The sequence below is a fragment of the Hypanus sabinus genome, chromosome 14 (assembly GCF_030144855.1).
Source record: "Hypanus sabinus isolate sHypSab1 chromosome 14, sHypSab1.hap1, whole genome shotgun sequence".
NCBI lineage: Eukaryota > Metazoa > Chordata > Chondrichthyes > Myliobatiformes > Dasyatidae > Hypanus > Hypanus sabinus.
The window spans coordinates 31247172-31269059 of record NC_082719.1 but is presented as its reverse complement, the minus strand read 5'-3'; the positions used below and the strand labels follow the sequence as shown (position 1 = coordinate 31269059).

Here is a 21888-nt window from a genome sequence, read left to right as displayed (position 1 = left end):
TCCCAGTGGACCTTGACTGTTTGTCTTTGTCCCTGTCCCTCCTTCGTTTTTGCCCCTCACTGGGAAGTGCCCTTGGCTGTTTACGTTATAGGTGGCTGTAAGAGCACTGGAGAATTTTCATGCTTCAGTGAGATTCTGGATCTCTAGGGCTCCATTTTTTCTTTATGTAACAGGCTTTTTGTGAGACCTCAGTCATAATGTGCCTGTAGAACTCTCTTCAGCTGATGCATGGAGAAGTTTCCAAGCCAAGAATATCTTGTGTTTGTGCATGGTTAACTTCTGGACCTCTTGGTCATTCCAAGAACAGTCAAGAGTTTTCACAGATAGTGATTATGATGAACTTCAGCACAGACAGGTGCTTTTGGTTGGGTAATTAGATCATTTACAATGTGCTGCCTGAGCTAACTTTGTGGAGTCTTTAAGACCTTCAACATCAATGTACTTGTGGCAACAATCCTGTTTCTACCATTGTTTTTTGCCAGTCTGGTGGAAGTTGAGAACAGATTGAGTGGGGTTCAGTCCAGCAGTTATCAATATCTGTCCCAGTGGTCTTGCTCGCATGACAACTTCCTCCAACAGAACTGATTAGGGCAAGAATGTACTCCATGCATTTTGACAGGAGAATTCTATTGTGATTAACTTCCCCCATTCCATTCTTGATTACATCTCTCCAGAAGTTTGTGTCCTTTCCAACTTTGTATTGAAGTTACCCAAGAAGTTCACTTTATTTCCCAATGGGATGCAGGCTAGACCTTTCTTAAAATCAGAATAAAAATTTTCCTTGGGTAGAACTGTGACTCCAGGGTTGAGAGAGAGGAACTGATAACTACACAGTGCTAGTTTCATGCTACAGTCAGGCTAAGGGCCAAGCGATATTAACTTATCCCATAGAGCACTCACAGAGGTACCAGGCCCACTTATTCTTGATGGTAAGGCCCACCCCATGGAGACAGTACAGTCCTCTAGTTCACCCTTCCAAAAGAAGGTATATTCACTTTCTTTGTCTTTGACTGTCCATCTCTGCTAACTCTGTCACAAGAAGTTTGGCTGTGTCAATGCCAAAATATCCAAATTCTTGAGCTAGTATTGTGAGTGATATTCAGCTGTTCTGCTATCAGATTTGCCTGAAGTTCCAAACTTCATATCGAGCAATAGAGGTTATCGGTGACCCCTTTTAACTTGGGCTAGCCTTTTCTCACGGATACCGCACAAGTTTAACTGAATGAAATCGTGGTCATGTGGCACGGTGGTTCTAGATGACTGGAAGCCATGCTCAGCTGCATCAATGTTGACATACTTAGTAATGCACACAAAATGCTGGATGAACTCAGCAGGTCAGGCAGCATCTGTGGAAATGAGTAAACTGTTGATGTTTTAAAATGCTTCTTCAAGACTGGAAAGGAAGGAGGAAGATGCCAAAATAAAAAAAAGGATGGGAAAAGGGGAAGGAGGGTTAGCTGGAAGGTGATCAGAGGAGTCAGGTGGGTAGGAAAGGTAAAGGGCTGGGGATGAAAAACATCTGATAGGAGTAGAGAGTGGACCATGGGGAGAAAGTGAAGGAGAGGCTCCAGAGGGATGTGATAGGAAGGTGAGGAGAACAGACAGGAGGCCTGAGTGATGAATAGAAGAAGAGGGAAGGGGAGGGGAAAAAAAGAAAGAACGAGCATAATAATGGGTTGCTAGAAGGAGGAATTGATGTTCATGTCATCGGGTTGGACGGATTATGAGACGACCCTGAGAGTGGTCTCACCATGGCAGAAGAGGAGGCCATGGATCAACATGGGAATGAGGGCAGGAATTAAAATAGTTAATCACTGGGAAGTGATGATTCGCAGGTGAAGTGTTGCCTCACCTGGAACGACTGTATGCTGCCCTGAATGGACGAGGGAGGATGTGAATGGGCACGTGTAGCATTTCCGTCACTTACAGAGATATGTGTCAGGAGGGAGATTAGTGGGGAGGGACAAACAAACAAGGAAATCATAGAAGGGGAGATCCTTGCTGAAAGTGGAGAGTTCAGAATCTTCAGAGTCTCGTGTGTTTATGTTAACATACTTATATATGTCTGGACTTGTCAATGTGAGCGCGCGTGCACATACACCCACACACACACACACACACACACACACACACACACACACACACACACACACACACACACACACACTCACACACACACACACACACACACACACTAGGCTTAGGCACAGACTCACGTGTCAATGTTGGCCTTGGTGCTCTCCCCATCCACCTTTTCCTTGACTTCTCTCCCATCGTTGATTCTCTCTATTCCTGTATTTCCTCCCTTGCATCCCACAGACCTGTAACTTCTTCCACAGCCGCTCAGACTTCCTGTCCCCACCTATGTTATGTTTGTGGTGCTGGGAAGCCTGCTGGCCGTGAATAACACACACAAGACACGGAACGATGAGGAACAACGTGCTGCTGCCTGTTTTACTTGTAAGTCTTCCACCCAGAATGCCCTCTCACAATATATTCAGTACATAACACAAACGGAAGCTTGATAGCAAACTGTAAGTGTCAAAGTACACATGAATACATAACATGTCTCTCCCCTTTCCCATACACACGTTAGCTGCTGAATTGATCTATAGAGTAATCATCAAATTCAATCAACAGCATAAAAATTCTTCCAATTCCCCATTGTCCACTGAATCCACAAATATTTGCACTCTATTTTCCAATTGGCTTCCATATCATTGACTGTGGGATGTATTGGTTATACGACAGCTACCCCCAAAGCTTCGGTACTGAGGACTGACTACAACATCAAGAACTTTTTCCTCTATTCCCTGCCGTGGATCTGCAATTGTTTGCTTGAGATCTACTCACTCCAGATCTGAAGCATAGTCCTTAGTTCCATCACAGGTAAAGCCCTCCACACCACTGAGCACATCTACTCAGAGCGCTGTCACAGGAAAGCAGCATCCATCATAGGGACCCCCACCACCCAGGTCATGCTCTCTTTGCACTGATGCCATCAGGAAGAAAATACTGGACCTTCAGGACTCACACCAGCAGGTTCAGGACCAGCTATGACCCCTCAGACACCAAGCTCTTGAATCAAAGGGGATAACTTCATTCAACTTTACTTGCTCCATCATTGAAATTTTTTATCTCATGTTCTCGATACTTACCGTTTTATTATTATTATTATTATTATTATTTATTTTGTATTTGCACAGTTTGTTGTTTTTTTGCACACTGGTTGAATACCCAGCTGATGCATTCTTTCATTGATTCTAGTATGGTTATTATTCTATTCTGGATTTATTGAGTATACACACAAGGGTTATATATGTTAACATATATGTACGTTGATAATAAATTCATTTTGGACTTTGGACCTAGAAGGTACAGTGGTGAACAGCTGCCAGAACTGAGACACAAGGATGCATGCCATCTCTCAGGTTTCCAAATGCCTTTACTGTCACATTTTTCCAAAAGACATGCTGGTCTCTGTTTTGCATATGGGGATTCTTTGATTTCTAGCAGTTTTTCCTTGGAATATCTATATGGTTTCTTTATGCCACACATTTTTATTGTATCATTTAATCGTTCTTTCCTTTAATCCATTCTTTTTCATCCCTGCCATATCGAGGCTCTGCAGCCACCTCCGCTGCTCCACAAAGAACCTGGGCTTAACAGTGATTCCTTTCATAGTGCCCATTTCTCCATTGAATATTTTTGCATGTTTCCTCAATACCTTTTTCAGACCAGTGCCCCCACCAATCAAGTGCGCGTCATGCTAGTTGAGTTTGAGCTAATCCTATCATGTGTGGCACAAAAGCGCAGGATAACTGCCTTTAACGATGTACAGCGGAGGTTTCATTAATCTCCACTACAACGTGCACTACTCCCTTCACTGCTACAACCTCACCAGTGTATATCTTTAAAGTCAATCTTGCCCTTTCTGGGGGTGAGACACTGCAATATCTGTTTGTCTCTGACACCAGTGATAATGTAGCACCCACCTCCACCTGTATCCTACTGAGGCTCTATCCAACCGCGGTTTCATCCAACTGAGTCTTTTGTGTCCTGAAATGAATAAAAAAACACAAGGCTTCTCAACCACAGTGAGAGTCACTCAGTCCATCCTGAATATGCTCCAGCTCATCCACATGTTTCTTTTTGTTTTTCCAAAAGTAATTTTTCTTGATTACAATGTTTTTGGTTGACAGTGTCTCTTTACTTTTACATGAGCTTTCAGAATGGCCCCTTTTGCCACAGCTTCAGCAATCTAAATCCTCATATTCAACTTTATATTCAATGTTCAACACTCTTTTGCTGAATGTCCAGCACCACCCCAAACTGTGAAATACTCACCTTCCTTTTGATTCCCTTCATGAAATCTAATCTAATCTCTCAAAAACAGTCAAAGGTTTAGGTGAATAGGGTTCCTTTTAGACTTCAACTATGTCCTCATAAGGCTATCACCAGGCTTAGCGGGTTGCAGTAGTCCATGTAATAAGTTAAATGTTTTTGCATTCATCACAGCCAATAAAGTTGGAACACAAATATCATCTGAAATTTGAGTTGTCGGTGCATAATATTTAAATCTTTCAGAAAATGAACTCCATTGCTCTTTTGCTCTGTTGTTTCGGCATACAGCCTCGTACTGCTAAATAATGTTGCCATTTTCAACCTCAATCATGTTTCATAGATGATAACTGGTCCTACCTGTCTCTCTCCCTCCCTCACTTATTTGTTTCATTTAACTGTCCCATTCTCTCCCCTCGGACTCTTCACTCACCAAGCTTCCTCACGCGCAGTGTCTTCGTTTCACTCACCTACATTATCCAGGATACACTGCCAGCATTGCACACAGACTTTTGTCACTGATAGAAACAAAACCAGAAATATCACGTGAGGGCTTGTCACCTCATCACTACATTGACGGTGCTGGGAAGCCATGTGGCCGTGAATGACACTCACGAGAACAGGGGAGGTGAGAAGCAAACATGCAGCTGTCTATTTTGCTTGTCAGTCATCCACCCACAATGCCCTCTCACATATGTTCAATATGTAACACCGAGGGAAGCTTGACAGTAACCCCTAAGACTCAAAACATACATGAATACATAACAACCTTTTCTTCCCCTTCCCCCTCTTTTTCACTTGGCTGCTCCAGACACCCCTTTTGCACATTTCCTCTGCACTTTGCCACTTTTTATCCTTCAAACACAGATGTATGTATGCTCACAAATACATATGAGCTTGCTAACACATTATTCTACATCCTCTTCTCTCTCACCCTCCACTCCAGACCCCTCACTTCCTTAGACTCCCCTTCACCTCCTGCTTTCTTTCTGAATTCTGCAGCTCGACTCCACAACCTTAAAACTCCTTTTTTTTCCATTCTTTAACAGCTAGTCACTCACTCACTCAAGGTTTCTGCAGCCATGCTACTTGAAGCCTACCCTAAAACTGCTGCATTCTTCCCAGAACCTCAGGGATGAATCTTCTGCAGGAAGACAAGAACATCTGCAGAGGCTGTAAATCCAAGCAAAACACACAAAGTTCTGGAGGAACTCAGCAGGTCACGCAGCTTCTGTGGAAAAGAGTAAAGATTCGATGTTCTGGGCTGAGGCCCTTCGTCAGGTCCTTCGGCCCAAAACGTCAACTGTACTCTTTTCCATGTTTTCTGCCTGGACTGCTGAGATCCTCCAGCATTTTCTGTGTGTTGCATGAATCTTCAGCTGCTCACCTGGTGCTGCCAGTGTTGCCAGGTTTCAATCTCCTGTTGTTAATTTAATTATCTTATTTATATAGAGATACAGTGTGGAACAAAACTCTCCAGCCCAGTAAGTCGAGCTGTCCAGCTACACACCTACATAATACTTGCCTCATCGCAGGACAACTTACAATAACCAAATAACCTGCTAGCCAGTTCTATGGGTGGAAACCAGAGTACCCGGAGGAAACCCACTGGGTGATGGGGGTAAACACATAAGCTCCTCACATATGGTGTCGGAATTATACTCTGTAATCTGGTGCCCCGAGATTTAACACCAGAGAGATAACTGCTGCCCTAGTGTGGCGCCCTTAGCACAGCAGACTCTGGATTCTACTTTCCAAGCTAACGGAAGCAGATTCATCCTTCATCTCAGCAGCATTTCAGTGGGTTGCCATTTATGGTCAACGGCTTTCCAATGTCCTCCCAATCGCAAGAGGAAGTTGATTCCTACAGCAACTGGGGAAACGTTCCTGGAAGCACAAAACCTCATGGCAATTTTTGCAGTAATTAAAGTGAGGCCAGTTTAAGAGCCTAGCCATTTATGTCTAGCAAATTTGTGCCAATACAAACATTTTGTGGCTTCCTGATCATGCCAACCTTACCTAGATCTTCTTGTTTGACTTCCATCAGACTAGGGTGGAGCAGTGACACAGCTGGTCAAGTTTTTCCATTGACAATGGTTCAATGCCGACCTTCAGTGCTATCTCTATGGAGTTTGCCACAATAGAGAAAAGGCTCAGATCCAGTCATTGTTTTCATCCTGTGTGACTGCTATGAAGATTATCTATCTTTCCTTGTTCTTCCTGAACTGTCTCCAGCCTCTGATATAACTGACCTCCATTGTCTCTTGGAGATCATTTGGACGAAGGAGTTACAGTATATGCTTATCCATTCACATGTGGCCAAAACAATAATATTTTACCCTCCCTGACTTTTTATCATTACCTCTAAAATCAGACAAGGATCTTAGCCATATCTATGCAGTACAGGGTAAGAATATATATTATCAAACTTAATATTAAATAGTTCAAAGCCATTATTTTTGGACCCCACTAAAACTTCTCCAGCTCTCTGTTCCATCCCTCTCCCACTAGATTGTCTGACACTGATCGGATAGCTTGACATAATCCTTCACCCTTGAGGACCTGTAAACTTCAATCTTACCATTTATTTTCCACCCTATGATAGATATAGCACTTGCTTTTTTAATTTTAATTTCAATATACTCATTAAAGCATTCATCTTCAGTTATGCTTTTGGCATATACCCAAGTATCTTGTGTGACTAGCCAACACATTATAGCTTAATAATTCCTTTGTATAGTACTTTGGTGCAATATTAATTTATTAACATATCGTATACAGTAGTTTGCAGGTATATTGACCAAATGAAATCTGCCTTTAGTATTGGTAAAACGTAATTGCAAAAATACTAAAATCTGTGGATTTACTTTACCATTGTGAAAAAAAACAATTATTTGATTTTGACTGTATTTAAGGGCAGCTTGTGAAATGAGCCAGTTCCATTTACATCTGGAATGAATTTATCAACAGCATACTACAAAATAGTGCAATTATGATGCATCCGTTACAGTGTTCATTGAGATATAACTAGAGAAAATTATGAAAATCTGTGAGCAGATCACAGCAATCAGTCAATTTGAGAATGTTGTCAGGATTCAAGTGTGCTAGGTCAGGCAGGGTGTGGTTTAGGAGCATTGCATTATGTAGATTCAACAAATCCTTTCATATAACTCTGACTTAAGCACTTAGAAATGGTTTATTTCCTTTCTTACATTCTCATTTCCTCTCCTTCTCCCTCACCCTCATCCCCCCTTCCCCCTCCCCATCTCCCACCTCTCACCCCCTTCATCCCCCTCTCTCACCGCACCTCTCACATTACATCTTTCACCCCCTCACCCAACTGTAACAACCCCCTCCCTCCCCTCACTCCACATTTTCACATTCTTTCTCTTATCCATCTGTCACCCCACACTCTCACAACCCCTCTCATCCCCTCTTCCTCCCACTTTCACATCCCTTTCCTCACCCCCTCGCATCCCCCTCTCACTCCCCACCCTCACCCCTTCTCAGCCCTCTCACCCCCCACTCTCACATCCTCTTTCACCCCCTTTCACATCCCCTCTCTTACCCCCTCTTATCCCCCACTCTTACTCCCCTCTCTCACCCACTTCTCAACCCCCACCCTCACCCTCACCTCTCACATCCCCTCTCATCCCCCACAACCCCAGCCCCACTCTCCCATCCCCTCTCTTACCCCCTCTCACCCCCAATTTCTCATCCCTCTCACCCCCCACTCGTGCAGCCTCTCCCAATCCACTCAGCCCCCACTCTCACATCCCATCTCTCAGCCCCCACCCACCACACTCACATGCCCTCTCTCACCCCCTCACCCTTACTCACCCACCTCTCACCCCCACCCTCACCCTCTCACACCCCCCTCATCCCCCACAACCCCACCCCCCACTCTCACATCCCCTCTCTCACTCTCTCTTTCACCCCCAGTTTCACATCCCCTCTTTCATCCCTTCTTATTCCCTACTCTTACATCCCCTCTCTCAGCCCCCACCCTCTCTCACCCACCACTCACCTCCACCTTCACCCCAACTCTCATCCCCTCTCAACCCCCACTCTCATCCCTCTCTCAACCCTCACCACCCCACACCCACTCTCTTAAATCCCCTCTTACCCCATTCTCTCACCCACCCTCACCCTTCACTCTCACATCCCCTTTCTCACCCCCCACACTCACATACCGTTGCTCAATCCCCTCACCCCCTACTCTCTCATCCCCTCACCCCCACTCTCACATCCCCTCTCACCCCCTACTCTCACATCCGCTCTTTCACTCCCCCCTCCACCCTCACCTCCTTCTCTCACCCCTCTCTCTCAACCCCCTCCCTCACTCCTCTCACCTCCCTCCCTACCTCCCTTCACTTCCTTCTCTCACCCCACCTCTCTCAACTCCTCCCCTCCCCCTATCCGCCCACTCTTTTCTCCCCCGGCCGTCATCAAAGACGAACACAGGTGGTGAACACAGCTTTCTCATCTTAACCTCTGGTGAATATGTTTATTCATGTGTGAATTTTCATTGCACCTTATACGCTAATATGTTCAAATTAATAAATTGGGTAATGTGCATAAAATATTAAGACACGATATTAACCATAGCATGGAATATCTTAAATAATACTGAAAAAAAATAGAACACACTTGGCTGAGGACGGTGATAAATGCTTCAAGCAGAGAAAAGTTATTTCTCCAGAGAGCAGAAAACGCAGGGGAATCAACCCACACAGAATTTGCTTGCTTTTTTGCCATCTTGCTGGAAGCAACATTAACTACCTATTCACGGGGGATATCATGGAGAATCCTAAATGTGAAAAAATAGACAGCATGAAATAGTAGGAAAACGAATTTTGTGAACTGACCAAGAATACCAGTGAGTTGAGTTGCAGTCTTGAATTATACATAATTGCTCTTTACCAAATAGTAGAGACAGAAGTACTCTGGAGCTATTCATATGTAACTGAACTAAGTAAACAAAATTCAGAGTCACAGAATCATAAAGATACAGAGTCCAACACAAAAGCAGCACAAATCATCCTTGCTGATCAAGATGCTCCTGTGTGAAAAATTGTCCCTCTATATTCCTTTTAAATCTTTGCCCTCTCACCTTAGGTCAAAACCCTCGTGCTTAGATTCCTCTGTTCTGGGAATAAGACTGTGACCATTCACCTTTTCTATAGTTCCCAAGAATTTATGTACAATAAATTTCATGAGTTATTAGAGCCATAGCAGAAATGAAAGGAATACTCAGCAGATCAGGTGCCATCTGTGGACAAAGAAAGATGAAATTGAAGATTGATAATCAGTCATCTGAATTGCTTGACCAGCTAAGTAGTGTCTGTTATTATTTTCATCATCTGCAGCATTTTATTTCGGGATTGTACTATAGGGCAACATGAAGATTTACCTGGCAATTTGAACGACTTATCAGTCTCAGATTCATAGAAGCATAGAAAATAGGTGCAGGTTTAGGCTATTCGGCCCTTCGAGCCTGCACCGCCATTCAGTAAGGTTATGGCTGATCATCCAACTCAGAACCCTGTACCTGCTTTCTCTCCATACCCCCGATCCCTTTAGCCACAAGGGCCATATCTAACTTCCTCTTAAATATAGTCAATGAACCGGCCTCAACTGTTTCCTGTGGCAGAGAATTCCACAGATTCACCACTCTCTGTGTGAAGAAGTTTTTCCTCATCTCGGTCCTAAAAGGCTTCCCCTTTATCCTTAAACTGTGACTCCTCGTTCTGGACTTCCCCAACATTGGAAACAATCTTCCTGCATCTAGCCTGTCCAATCCCTTTAGAATTTTATACGTTTCAATAAGATCCCCCCTCAATCTTCTAAATTCCAGTGAGTATAAGCCTAGTCGATCCAATCTTTCTTCATATGAAAATCCTGCCATTCCAGGAATCAATCTGGTGAACCTTCTCTGTACTCCCTCTATGGCAAGAATGTCTTTCCTCAGATTAGGGGACCAAAACTGCACACAACATTTTAGGTGTGGTCTCACCAAGGCCTTGTACAACTACAGTAGAACCTCCCTGCTCCTGTACTCAAATCCTTTTGCTATGAATGCCAACATACAATTTTTTTCACCGCCTGCTGTACCTGCATGCCCACCTTCAATGACTGGTGTACAATGACACCCAGGTCTCGTTGCATCTCCCCTTTTCCTAATCAGGCACCATTCAGATAATAATCTGTTTTCCTGTTCTTGCAACCAAAGTGGATAACCTCACATTTATCTACATTAAATTGCATCTGCCAAGTATTTGCCCACTCACCTAACCTATCCAATTCACCCTGCATCCTCTTAGCATTCTCCTCACAGCTAACACCGCCGCCCAGCTTCGTGTCATCCGCAAACTTGGAGATGCTGCATTTAATTCCCTCGTCTAAATCATTAATATATATTGTAAACAACTGGGGTCAAAGCACTGAGCCTTGCGGTACCCCACTAGTCACTGCCTGCCATTCGGAAAAGGTCTCGTTTACTCCCACTTTTTGCTTCCTGTCTGCCAACCAATTCTCTATCCACATCAGTACCGTACCCCCAATACCATGTGCTTTAAGTTTGCACACTAATCTCCTGTGTGGGACCTCGTCAAAAGCCTTTTGAAAATCTAAATATACCACATCCACTGGGTCTCCCCTATCCACTCTACTAGTTACATCTTCAAAAAATTCTATAAGATTCGTCAGACATGATTTTCCTTCCACAAATCCATGCTGACTTTGTCCGATGATTTCACCTCTTTCCAAATGTGCTGTTATCACATCGTTGATAACCGACTCTAGCATTTTCCCCACCACCAATGTCAGACTAACCCTTCTATAATTTCCCAGTTTCTCTCTCCCTCCTTTTTTAAAAAGTGGAGTTACATTAGCCACCCTCCTATCCTCAGGAACTAATCCAGAGTCTAGGGAGTTTTGAAAAATTATCACTAATGCTTCCACTATTTCTTGGGCTACTTCCTTAAGCACTCTGGGATGCAGACCATTTGGCCCTGGGGATTTATCTGCCTTTAATCCCTTCAATTTACCTAACACCACTTCCCTACTAACATGTATTTCCCTCAGTTCCTCCATCTCTCTAGACCCTCGGTCCCTTACTATTTCCGGGAGATTATTTATGTCCTCTTTAGTGAAGACAGAACCAAAGTAGTTATTCAATTGGTCTGCCATGTCTTTGTTCCCTATGATCAATTCACCTGTCTCTGACTGTAAAGGACCTACATTTGGCTTGACCAATCTTTTTCTTTTCACGTATCTAGAAAAGCTTTTACAGTCAGTTTTTATGTTCCCTGCCAGCTTTCTCTCATAATCTTTTCTCCCTTCCCTAATTAAGCCCTTTGTCCTCCTCTGCTGGTCTCTGAATTTCTCCCAGTCCTCAGGTGTGCCTCTTTTTTTTTTTGCTAATTTATATGTTTCTTCTTTGGACTTGATACTATCCCAAATTTCCCTTGTCAGCCATGGGTGCACTACCTTCCCTGGTTTATTCTTTTGCCAAACTGGGATGAACAATTGTTGTAGTTCATCCATGCGATCTTTAAATGCTTGCCACTGCATATCCACCGTCAACACTTTAAATATCAATCTTAGCTAATTCATGTCTCATACCTTCAAAGTTACCCTTCCTTAAGTTCAGAACCTTTGTTTCTGAATTAACTATGTCACTCTCCATCTTAATGAAGAATTCCACCATATTATGGTCACTCTTACCCAAGGGGCCTCGCATGATAAGATTGCTAACTAACCCTTCCTCATTGCTCAATACCCAATCTAGAATGGCCTGCTCTCTAGTTGGTTCCTCAACATGTTGGTTCAGAAAACCATCCCGCAAACATTCCAAGAAATCCTCTTCCTCAGCACCCTTACCAATTTGGTTCACCCAATCTATATGTAGATTGAAGTCACCCATTATAACTACTGTTCCTTTATTGCACGCATTTCTAATTTCCTGTTTAATGCCATCCCCAACCTCACTACTACTGTTAGGTGGCCTGTACACAACTCCCACCAGTGTTTTCTGCCCCTTAGTGTTATGCAGCTCTACCCATATCAATTCCACGTCCTCCAGGCTAATGTCCTTCCTCTCTATTGTGTTAATCTCCTCTCTAACCAGCAATGCTACCCCACCTCCTTTTCTTTCCTGTCTATCCCTCCTGAATATTGAATATCCCTGAATGTTGAGCTCCCATCCTTGGTCACCCTGGAACATGTCTCTGTGGTCCCAACTATATCATATTCATTAATAACTATCTGCACATTCAATTCATCCACCTTGTTACGAATGCTCCTCGCATTGACACACAAAGCCTTCAGGCTTGTTTTTACAACACTATTAGCCATTATACAATTATGTTGAAAAGTGGCTCTTTTTGCTTTTTGCCCTGGATTTGTCTCCCTGCCACTTTTACTTTTCACCTTACTACTTTTTGCTTCTACCCTCATTTTACACCCCTCTGTCTCTCTGCACTTGTTCCCATCCCCCTGCCACATTAGTTTAAAGCCTCCTGAACAGCAGTAGCAAACGCTCCCCCTAGGACATTGGTTCCAGTCCAGCCCAGGTGCAGACTGTCCTGCTTATACCAGTCCCACCAGTTCACAATTCAGGTTCACAAGTGTAGGGAACCTTGATTTTCAAAAGATTTTGAGGTCTTGGTTAAGAGACAAAAGGAAGTGCACTACAGGTATAGGCAGGTAGGAACAAATGAGGTGCTTATGGAGTATAAGAAATGCAAGAAGATGCTGAAGAAAGAAAACAGGAGGGCTAAAAGAATGCACAGAGCCTATAGAAGTGATGCAAAATGGCAAAAACTTCATGGACCCTCTACAGATTACAGAGGAGGAGGTATTTGCTGTCCTGAGGAAAATCACGGTGAGTAAATCCCCAGGGTCTGACAAAGCATTTCCTCAGATACTATGGGAGGCAAGTGTGGAAATTGCTGGGGCCTTCTCAGAGATAATTAAATCATCCTTAGCAGCAGGAAAGGTACCTAAGGATTGGAGGATAGCCAGTGTTGTTCGCTATTTTAGAAAGGCTCTAAACATAAACCAGGAAATCATAGGCCAGTGATTCTGACATCAGTTGTGGAAAGTTATTGGAAGGTATTGTAAGGGACTAGATATGTAAGTATTGGATGGACATGGACTGATTAAGGGTAGTCAGCGTGGCTTCGTACATAGTAGGTCACGTCTAACTAATCTTATGGAGTTTATTGAGGAAGTTGTCTGAAAAGAGGATGGAGGCAAAGTAGTGGATATTATCTACACGGACATTAGCAAAATGTTTGACAAAGCCCTGCATGGGAAGCCGGTCAACAGGGTTCAGTCACTTATCATTCACAGTGAGGTGGTAAATTGGATTAGACATTGGCTTTGTGGGAGAAGCCAGAGCGCAGTAGTAGATAGTTAGCTCTCTGGCTGGAGACCTGGGACTACAGACAGACAGACATACTTTATTGATCCCGAGGGAAATTGGGTTTTGTTACAGCCGCACCAACCAAGAATAGTGAAGAAATATAGCAATATAAAACCATAAATAATAAAATAATAATAAGTTAATCATGCCAAGTGGACTAGTGGAGTATCACAGGGATCATTGCTAGTTCTGTCATTGCTTGTCATCTATATCAATGATCTGGATGATAATGATGTCAACTGGATCAGCAAATTTGCGGTTGACTCTAGATAGGGGTGTAGTGGACAGTGAAGAAAGCTATAATGACTTGCAGAACAGATCCCTCTCTCAGTGGTTCCCACTGTCCATTACGCATTAGTAGTGATCCAGACCTGTTCAATTGGAAACATGGGATGTAAATGATAGATGGAATTTAATGCAAACAAGTGCAGATTGTGTTCTTCAGTAGGAACCACCATGGTAGGTCTTACACAGTGAATGGTAGGGCACTGAGGAGTGTGGCAGAAAAAAGGGATCTGGGAACATAGGTCTATAACTCATTGAAAGTGGTGTAGATAGGGTCACAAAGAATGCTTTTTTACATTGGCCTTCAGAAATCAAAGTATTGAGTATGGGAGATGAGATGTCATGTTGAAGTTGTATAAGATGTCAATGAGGCCTAATTTGGAGTAATGTGTGTAGTTTTGGTCACCTACCTACCAGAAAGAGGAAATAAGGCTGAAACAGTTCAGAGGAAATTTACAAGGATGTTGCTGGGTATGGAAGACCTGAGTTATAAGGGAAGTTTGAATAGGTTAGGACTTTATTCTTTAGAACGTAGAAGATTGAGAGGAGATTTAATAGAGCTATACAAAGTTTTGAGGAGTATAAATAGGGTAACTGAAAGCAGGCTATTCCCACTGAGGTTTGGAGGGATGACAAACAGAGTTCATAGGCTAAGGGTGAAAGCTGAACACGAGGGGAACTTCTTCACTCAAAGGGTTGTGCGAATGTGGAACAAGATGCTCGTGCAACTGGGGCATGCGAGCTTGATTTCAATGTTTAAGCAAAGTTTGGATAGGCAGATAGATGGTAGAGGTTTGGAAGGCTATGGTGCAGGTTGATGGGAATAGGCAGTTTAAATGGTTTTGGCATGGACTGTATAGCTGAAGGGCCTATTTCTGTGCTGTACGTTTCTATGACTCTGTGATTCTCGATCAGATCCTAGTGTCTGTGAATCCAAAAGTCCATTGGAGGCAGGAAGCCAAAGAAGATGGCTTGGCGTTAGGGGACTGTGTATGTGGGTGGGTGGGAGGGAAGGAGGAACAGCACTTGTTTTGCTGTTGTTGTTTTGTGGCTTGATATGATCTATTTTGTTGTTTTCTGTGTTCTGTTGAGCACTGCGGGCACCCTATGTTAGAGTGGCGATACTGGCAGGCTGTCCCCAGCACAACCCGTTTAATGCAAGTGACACATTTCACTGTGTGCTTCAATGCAAAGGTTTCAAAGGTGCATTTAATGTCCGAGAAATGTATACAATATACATCCTAAAGTGCTTTTTTCTTTGCAACCATCCACAAATACAGAGGAGTGCCCCAAAGAATGAATGACAGTTAAATGTTAGAACCCCAAAGTACCCCCCCCCACCAGCTTCCCTTCGTTTCTCATGCAAGCTGCAGGAAACAACAATCCCCCCCTCCCCACCGGCAACAAAAGGCATCGGCACCTGCCAACGAGCACTTGAGCATGAGCAAGGCAACAGCAAAGTACCAGGCTTGCAGTACTCCAAGGACTACCAGTTCACCTGGTATTTGACATATCATAGGCTCTCACTTCCCCTAATAAGGGAGAAAGAGATGTCTCTGTTTCACAGCAAGAGGGGAGACATAACAAGCAACTTGCTGGTTTATGATGCTAAAAGTCTGTTGCGTTGCTATTCCCGAGCTCTGTGCTCAAAGATCTCGGGTCTCTAGGCACACAGATCTTCCGTTTCCCATGACACATGTATCTCCTGCCCAGTCACCGACCTCTGATACCCACCCCACCCCCCGGCCCCAGAGCCACAAAATGTCGGTCCTCCGAAGGCATGCGATGCTCTTAGGTGGAGTCCTTGGTGTGCCAAATAACAGCCATTCATGAAACCCCGAGAGTGGATCCCATTCCCACTAAGAACTGTAGTCAGCGTGTAACTGCAAATCAGGGTCTTCAAAAACACCCCAAAAGTGAAAAATAGAGACATTAAAGATGGAAATAGAGCTGTTTCTGAAGATGGAAGCAAAGCACTCGCTGTTAGGTGCCATTAGTCCTCCTAAGCACATATGATAAATAAACCTGAATCTGAAATTTTATGTTTTCTGGCTGCATACAGTACAAGACATATAATCACTATAAGTTAAAAATAAACATAGTGCAAACATGAAATATGAGGCAGAGTCCATGGGTCCGTGGACTGTTCAGAAATCTGATATCAAAGGGGAAACTGTTTTTCAAACATTCAGTGTATGCTCAGGCTGCTGTAACTCCTTCCTGATAATAGCAATATGAAGAGACATGAATATGGCATGTTTCAAATGGTCTGGTCTTCAATGATGTACCACCTCTTGAAGAGGTCCTCAGCGTTAAGGAGGCTTGTGCCTTTGATGAAACTGCCTGAGACTGCAATCCTCTGCAGACTTCTGCAATTTTGTGCATTGAAATCTCCAAACCAAGTTGTGATGGAACCATTCAGAATGCTCTCCAGTATACTGTACATTATTAGAAATTTGCATGAGTCTTTGATAACATACCAAATTTCTTCAAAGCTCCCCTGTGGCCCTTCCCCTCAAGAACAAGTATACCGATTTGGATACTGTTGGGGGAGGATGACTTACTTGGGACAAACTGCGGAAGCCGGATCTCTGGCACTGAGTCTGGTTCTGCAGTGCAGAAGGGAGGGGGGAAGAAGAGGAGAGCGGTAGTGATAGGGGACTCGATAGTTTGACGTACAGACAGGAGGTTCTGTGGTCATGACAGAGACTCCCCGATGGTTTGTTGCCTCCCGGGTGCCTGGGTCAGGGATGTCTCTGATCACGTTCACAGCATTCTGAAATGGGCGGGTGATCAGCCAGATATCATGGTGCACATCGGTGCAATGACATAGGAAGAAAGAATGAGGAGGTCCTGGAAAGTGAGTATAGAGAGTTTGGAAGTTAAAAAACAGGACCTCGAGGGTAGTAATCTCCAGATTGCTACCTGTGCCACGTGCCAGTGAGGGTAAGAATAGGATGCTCTGGAGGATGAACACATGGCTCAGGAATTGGTGTAGGGGGCAAGGTTTCAGATTTCAGGATCATTGGGACCTCTTCTGGGGCAGGTGGGACCTGTACAAGAGAGACGGGTTACACCTGAACTACAGGAGGACCAATATCCTTGCAGGGAGGTTTGTTAGTGCTATTGGGGAGGGTTTAAACTAGATTTGCCCGGGGATGGGAACCAGAGTGCCAGAGTAGATAGTGGAGCGGGGGTGAAAATAAATGATGTTAAAGGTTCATGCAAAGTCACAAATAGAAGATCTGTGTGTGATGGCAATAATCTTCTGAGGTGTGTCTATTTCAATGCAAGGAGTATTATGGGGAAGACTGACAAGCTGAGGGCATGGATTGACACGTGGAATTATGACGTTGCAGCCATTAGTTAAACTTGGCTACAGGAGGGGCAGGACTGGCCGCTTAATGTTCCAGGGTTCCGATGTTTCAGACGCGATAGAGGCAGAGGGATGAAGGGGGGGTGGGGGGGTTGGCATTGCCAGTCAGGAAAAATGTTACAGCAGCGCTCAGGCAGGACAGATTAGAGGGCTTGTCTACTGAAGCCATATGGGTGGAGCTGAGAAACAGGAAAGGTATGACCACATTAATGGGGTTGTATTATAGACCTCCCAATAGTCAGCAAGAATTGTAGGAGCAAATCTGCAGAGAGATAGACAACTGCAGGAAACATAAAGTTGTGATAGTAGGGGATTTTAATTTTCCACATATTGATTGGGACTCCCATACTGTTAAAGGTCTAGATAGGTTAGAGTTTGTAAAATGTGTTCAAGAAAGTTTCCTAAATCAATATATAGAGGGACCGACTAGAGAGTAATCTAAAAGTAATCTGGGAAATTTTAGGCTGGTAAGTTTGATGTCGGTAGTAGGTAAATTATTGGAAGGAGTACTAAGAGATAGGACCTACAAGCATTTAGATAGACAGGGACTTATTAGGGAGAGTCAACACGGCTTTGTGCATGGTAGGTCATGTTTAACAAATCTATTAGAGTTTTTTGAGGAGGATACAAGGAAAGTGGGTGAAGGGAAGGCAGTTGATGTTGTCTACATGGACTTCAGTAAGGCCTTTGCCAAGGTCCCACATGGGAGGTTAGTTAGGAAGATTCAGTCACTAGGTATACATGGAGAGGTAGTAAATTGGATTAGACATTGGCCCAATGGGAGAAGTCAGAGAGTGGAGGATTGCTTCTCTGAGTGGAGGCCTGTGACTAGTGGTGTACAACTGGGATCAGTGGTGGGTCCATTGTTATTTGTCATCTATATCAATGATCTGGATGATAATGTGGTAAATTGGATCAGCAAATTTGCTGAAGATACAAAAATTAGAGGTATAGTGGACAGTGAGTGAGGTTTTCAAAGCTTGCAGAGGGATTTGGACCAGCTGGAAAAATGGGCTGAAAAATGGCAGATGGAGTCTAATGCAGACAAGTGTGAGGTATTGCACTTTGGAAGGACAAACCAAGGTAGAACATACAAGGTAAATGGTAGGACACTGAGGAGTGCAGTAGAACAGAGGGATCTGGGAATATAGGTACAAAATTCCCTAAAAGTGGCGTCACAGTTAGATATGGTAGTAAAGAGACCTTTTGGTACCTTTTGGCCTTTATAAATCAAAGCATTGAGTATAAGAGTTGGGAAGTTAAGCTGAGGTTGTATAAGGCATTGGTGAGGCCGTATTTGGAGTATTCTGTGAAGTTTTGGTCACCGCATTACAGGAAAGATATTAATAAGTTTGAAAAGTGCAGAGAAGGTTTACAAGGATGTTCCCGGGACTTGAGAAACTGAGTTACAGAGAAAGGTTGAATACGTTAGGATTTTATTCCCTGGAGCGTAGAAGAATGAGGGGAGACTTGATAGAGGAAAATAAAATTATGATGGGTATAGATAGAGTGAATGCAAGCAGGCTTTTTCCACTGCAGCTGAAGGAGAGAAAAACAGAGGACATGGGTTAAGGGCGAAGGGGGAAAAGCTTAAAGGGAACATTGGGAGGTGAGGCTTCTTCACACAGAGAGTGGTGAGAGTGTGGAATGAGCTGCCAGATGAAGTGGTAAATGCGGGCTCACTGTTACCATTGAAGAAAAACTTGGACAGGTACATGGTGAGAGGGGTATGGAGGGATATGGGCCTGGTGCAAGTCAGTGGGACTAGGCAGAAAAATGGTTCAGCACAGCCAAGAAGGGCCAAAAGGCCTGTGTCTGTGCTGTAATGTTCTATGGTTTCTATGGTTCCTGGAGTGTCAGTATATCTACTTTATGACTGCATCAGTGTGCTGAAGCCAGGGTCGATCCTCTTAGAAGATGAACTGGAAGTTGCTCACTCTTTCTCCCAATGAAGACTGATGTGTGTTGTTCTGACTTCCCCTTCCTGAGGTCCTCGATCAATTCCATGGTTGTGCTGATGCTGAGTGCCAGGTTATTGTTGCAACACCTCTCAACCAACCAATCTATCTCACTCCTGTGCCCCTCCTTGTCATCATTTGGGGTTATGCTAACAACAAACAGTAGAAAATCTGCAGGTACTGGAAATCCAAGCAACACACATAAAACGCTGGGTGGATTCATCAGGGAAGGCCTGAAATGTCAACTTTTCCATAGATGCTGCCTTCCCTGCTGAGTTCCTCCAGTATTTTGTGAGTGTGTTGCTTATGTTAACAACAGTAGTGTTAACGGTAAGTTTATTGAGTGGTGCCTTGCCACACAGTCACGAGTATACAGAAAGTAGACCAGAGGGCACGTTTTGAAGTGAGACTGTGTTGAATGTCAGCAAGAAGTTGGTATCACTGATTCACACTGATATTAGAGGTTCATTGTGATTGTGGTCTCCCAAACAGGAAGTCAAAGATCCACTTGCAGAGAGAGATACAGGGGACCAGGTTTTGAAGCCTGCTTATTAGTAGTGAGGGGATCATGGTGTTGAATGTGAGCTATAATTGATAAGCACTCGTCACTGGCCTCCAGTCAGAGAGACAACGACCTACTACCACAGTCTGGTTTCTCTTGTTAAACCAATTTTGAATGCAATTAATTACTTCATCCTGATAAGGAGATACAAATGTTCTTGAAGGTGCACACTGATCCATGCAGGTTCTGATGAAGTTGGTGGCGGCTGTGGTATATTCTGTTAGATCCAAAGATGAAGTCCTGAATAAGATCCAGTTCACTAATTCAAAGGAGTCCTGTAAATGTTCCTCCTCCTCCCTTGAACATTGCAAACCTCTCCATTGCCTTTGTGGTCCTCATTCTCTGTCTGCATGCTGCGAGTAGAAGTACCGCCAGGTGATTCGACTTGCCAGCATGTGGGTGCAGGGTGGTATGGTAAGCATTCTTGATGGTGTTTGAAAGTATTGGCTCCTCTGATCCTGCAGATGATGTGTAGGTTACTGTTACTACTTCACAATTGGTAGAGTTGAAATAGGATTCTTTTTGTTTCCTCATTAGATTAGACCTCTCAGTGTTTTTGATTCTGATTTGTCCTGCTTGGAAGGTAAGCTAAAATTATCAAAAATAACTGAGCCCCCGTATAAGAGAATTGAAACAGAACTCCAATTTGTCCAAACCAGCATGGTCTATGTTCATTGGAGCTCTGGGAACATCTTAACACCTAGTTTTTCAGCAGAGGTGGCACTGTTGATGATTAATCAAAGGTTGTGTTGCTTTGTTGGACACTGCACAATGTTTTACTTGTTGATAATGATGAGCTGTATTTACATTACCTGTCATACTGAAGCTAACCAATTTAATTGCTCCAACTAGTCACCCTAATCAGTTAAAGGTTAGATGCTGATACTCTGGACAGGTCAATTAGTAGTTAATTACAGGTCAAAACTTTACAAATCAACCCAAAACACCTGCAGTACTTTTCTTTGCCATACTATCTATCCAGTTTCTGAACTTAAAAGCAAGATGTTCTATTTGCAATTGGAACAGTTGTAGGAAATTAAGAAAGTTAATAATATTTCACATTAATGTTCTAAGCTATTCAGGTTTTAATCAATTTGATATGCAATAATATCAACAAAATTTCAAACTGTGTGAGCACTTAACAGAGAAAAAATTCACCTCCATCTGCTGATTAGAGAAACAACCTTGATCATTAAATTAAACAGTAGCTTTCATGTCATAAATTACTTCAATATTTTGAATGTGAAAAAATGTGTCTATTGAGTTACACATTTACAATGGGAGCACATCTTAATTGACAAGACCATTAAATATCTTTGATGAAACAAGATGGTTCACTTCGGCATTCCAAAAGCCTACGGTAACAGAGCCTCATACACAACAAATGTTGTTGTTCATGCTCAGGTTCAGATTCTGATCTATTTATTACATGTACATGGAAACATATAGTGAAGGGTGTCATCAATCAGCACAACCAAGAGTTTGCTGGGGGCAGCCCCAAGTGTCGCTGCACATTCTGGTGTCAACATGGCATGTCCACAATGCTCAGTAGAAACGTCAGGACCGACGAAGGGTCTCGGCCCAAAACGTTGACTGCTCATTTCAATGCATGCTGCCCGACCTGCTGAGTTCAACCAGCTTGTTTGTACATGTAGGTTATTTCAGTATCCAGCTTCCAGTGGGCTCATGGATTCACAAACTCTAAGCCCTCACTTTACCAGCAGACCTGGGGGACTCATAGGCTTGTGGTTCCAGCGTAGTTGACTAGATTTCCAATCAACTTTTGGGCTTTGATCTGGACTTCTGATTGGTCTTCAGGCTTTGATCCGGGTCTCCAATCAACTTCTGGGCTTCAATCCAGATCAGCCTTTGTGTTTCAATTTGAACCTCCAATTGACCTTTAGGCTTCTATCTCCAGTAATGATCCCAGGCTCAA

General features: G+C 43.5%; 1 protein-coding gene across 1 annotated transcript; it reads right to left on the bottom strand.

Moving 5' to 3' along the window:
* Positions 1-2717: 2717 nt before the first annotated feature.
* LOC132405090 (eukaryotic translation initiation factor 4E transporter-like) lies at positions 2718-3558 on the bottom strand. Its single transcript, XM_059989820.1, has 2 exons — positions 3408-3558; positions 2718-2845 (listed from the first exon to the last, which is right to left on the bottom strand). Exons 1-2 carry the CDS (start codon positions 3556-3558, stop codon positions 2718-2720), a joined length of 279 nt encoding a protein of 92 aa, XP_059845803.1.
* Between the last annotated feature and the right edge of the window lie 18330 nt (positions 3559-21888).

Coding starts and splice junctions, on each gene's coding strand:
- LOC132405090 (XM_059989820.1), bottom strand. CDS start 3,558: ATGTGTGGCATAAAGAAACCATATAGATATTCCAAGGAAAAACTGCTA. Junction 2,846..3,407: donor GAGATGGCATGCATCCTTGT/GTCTCAGTTCTG, acceptor TGGAGTGAGTAG/ATCTCAAGCAAACAATTGCA.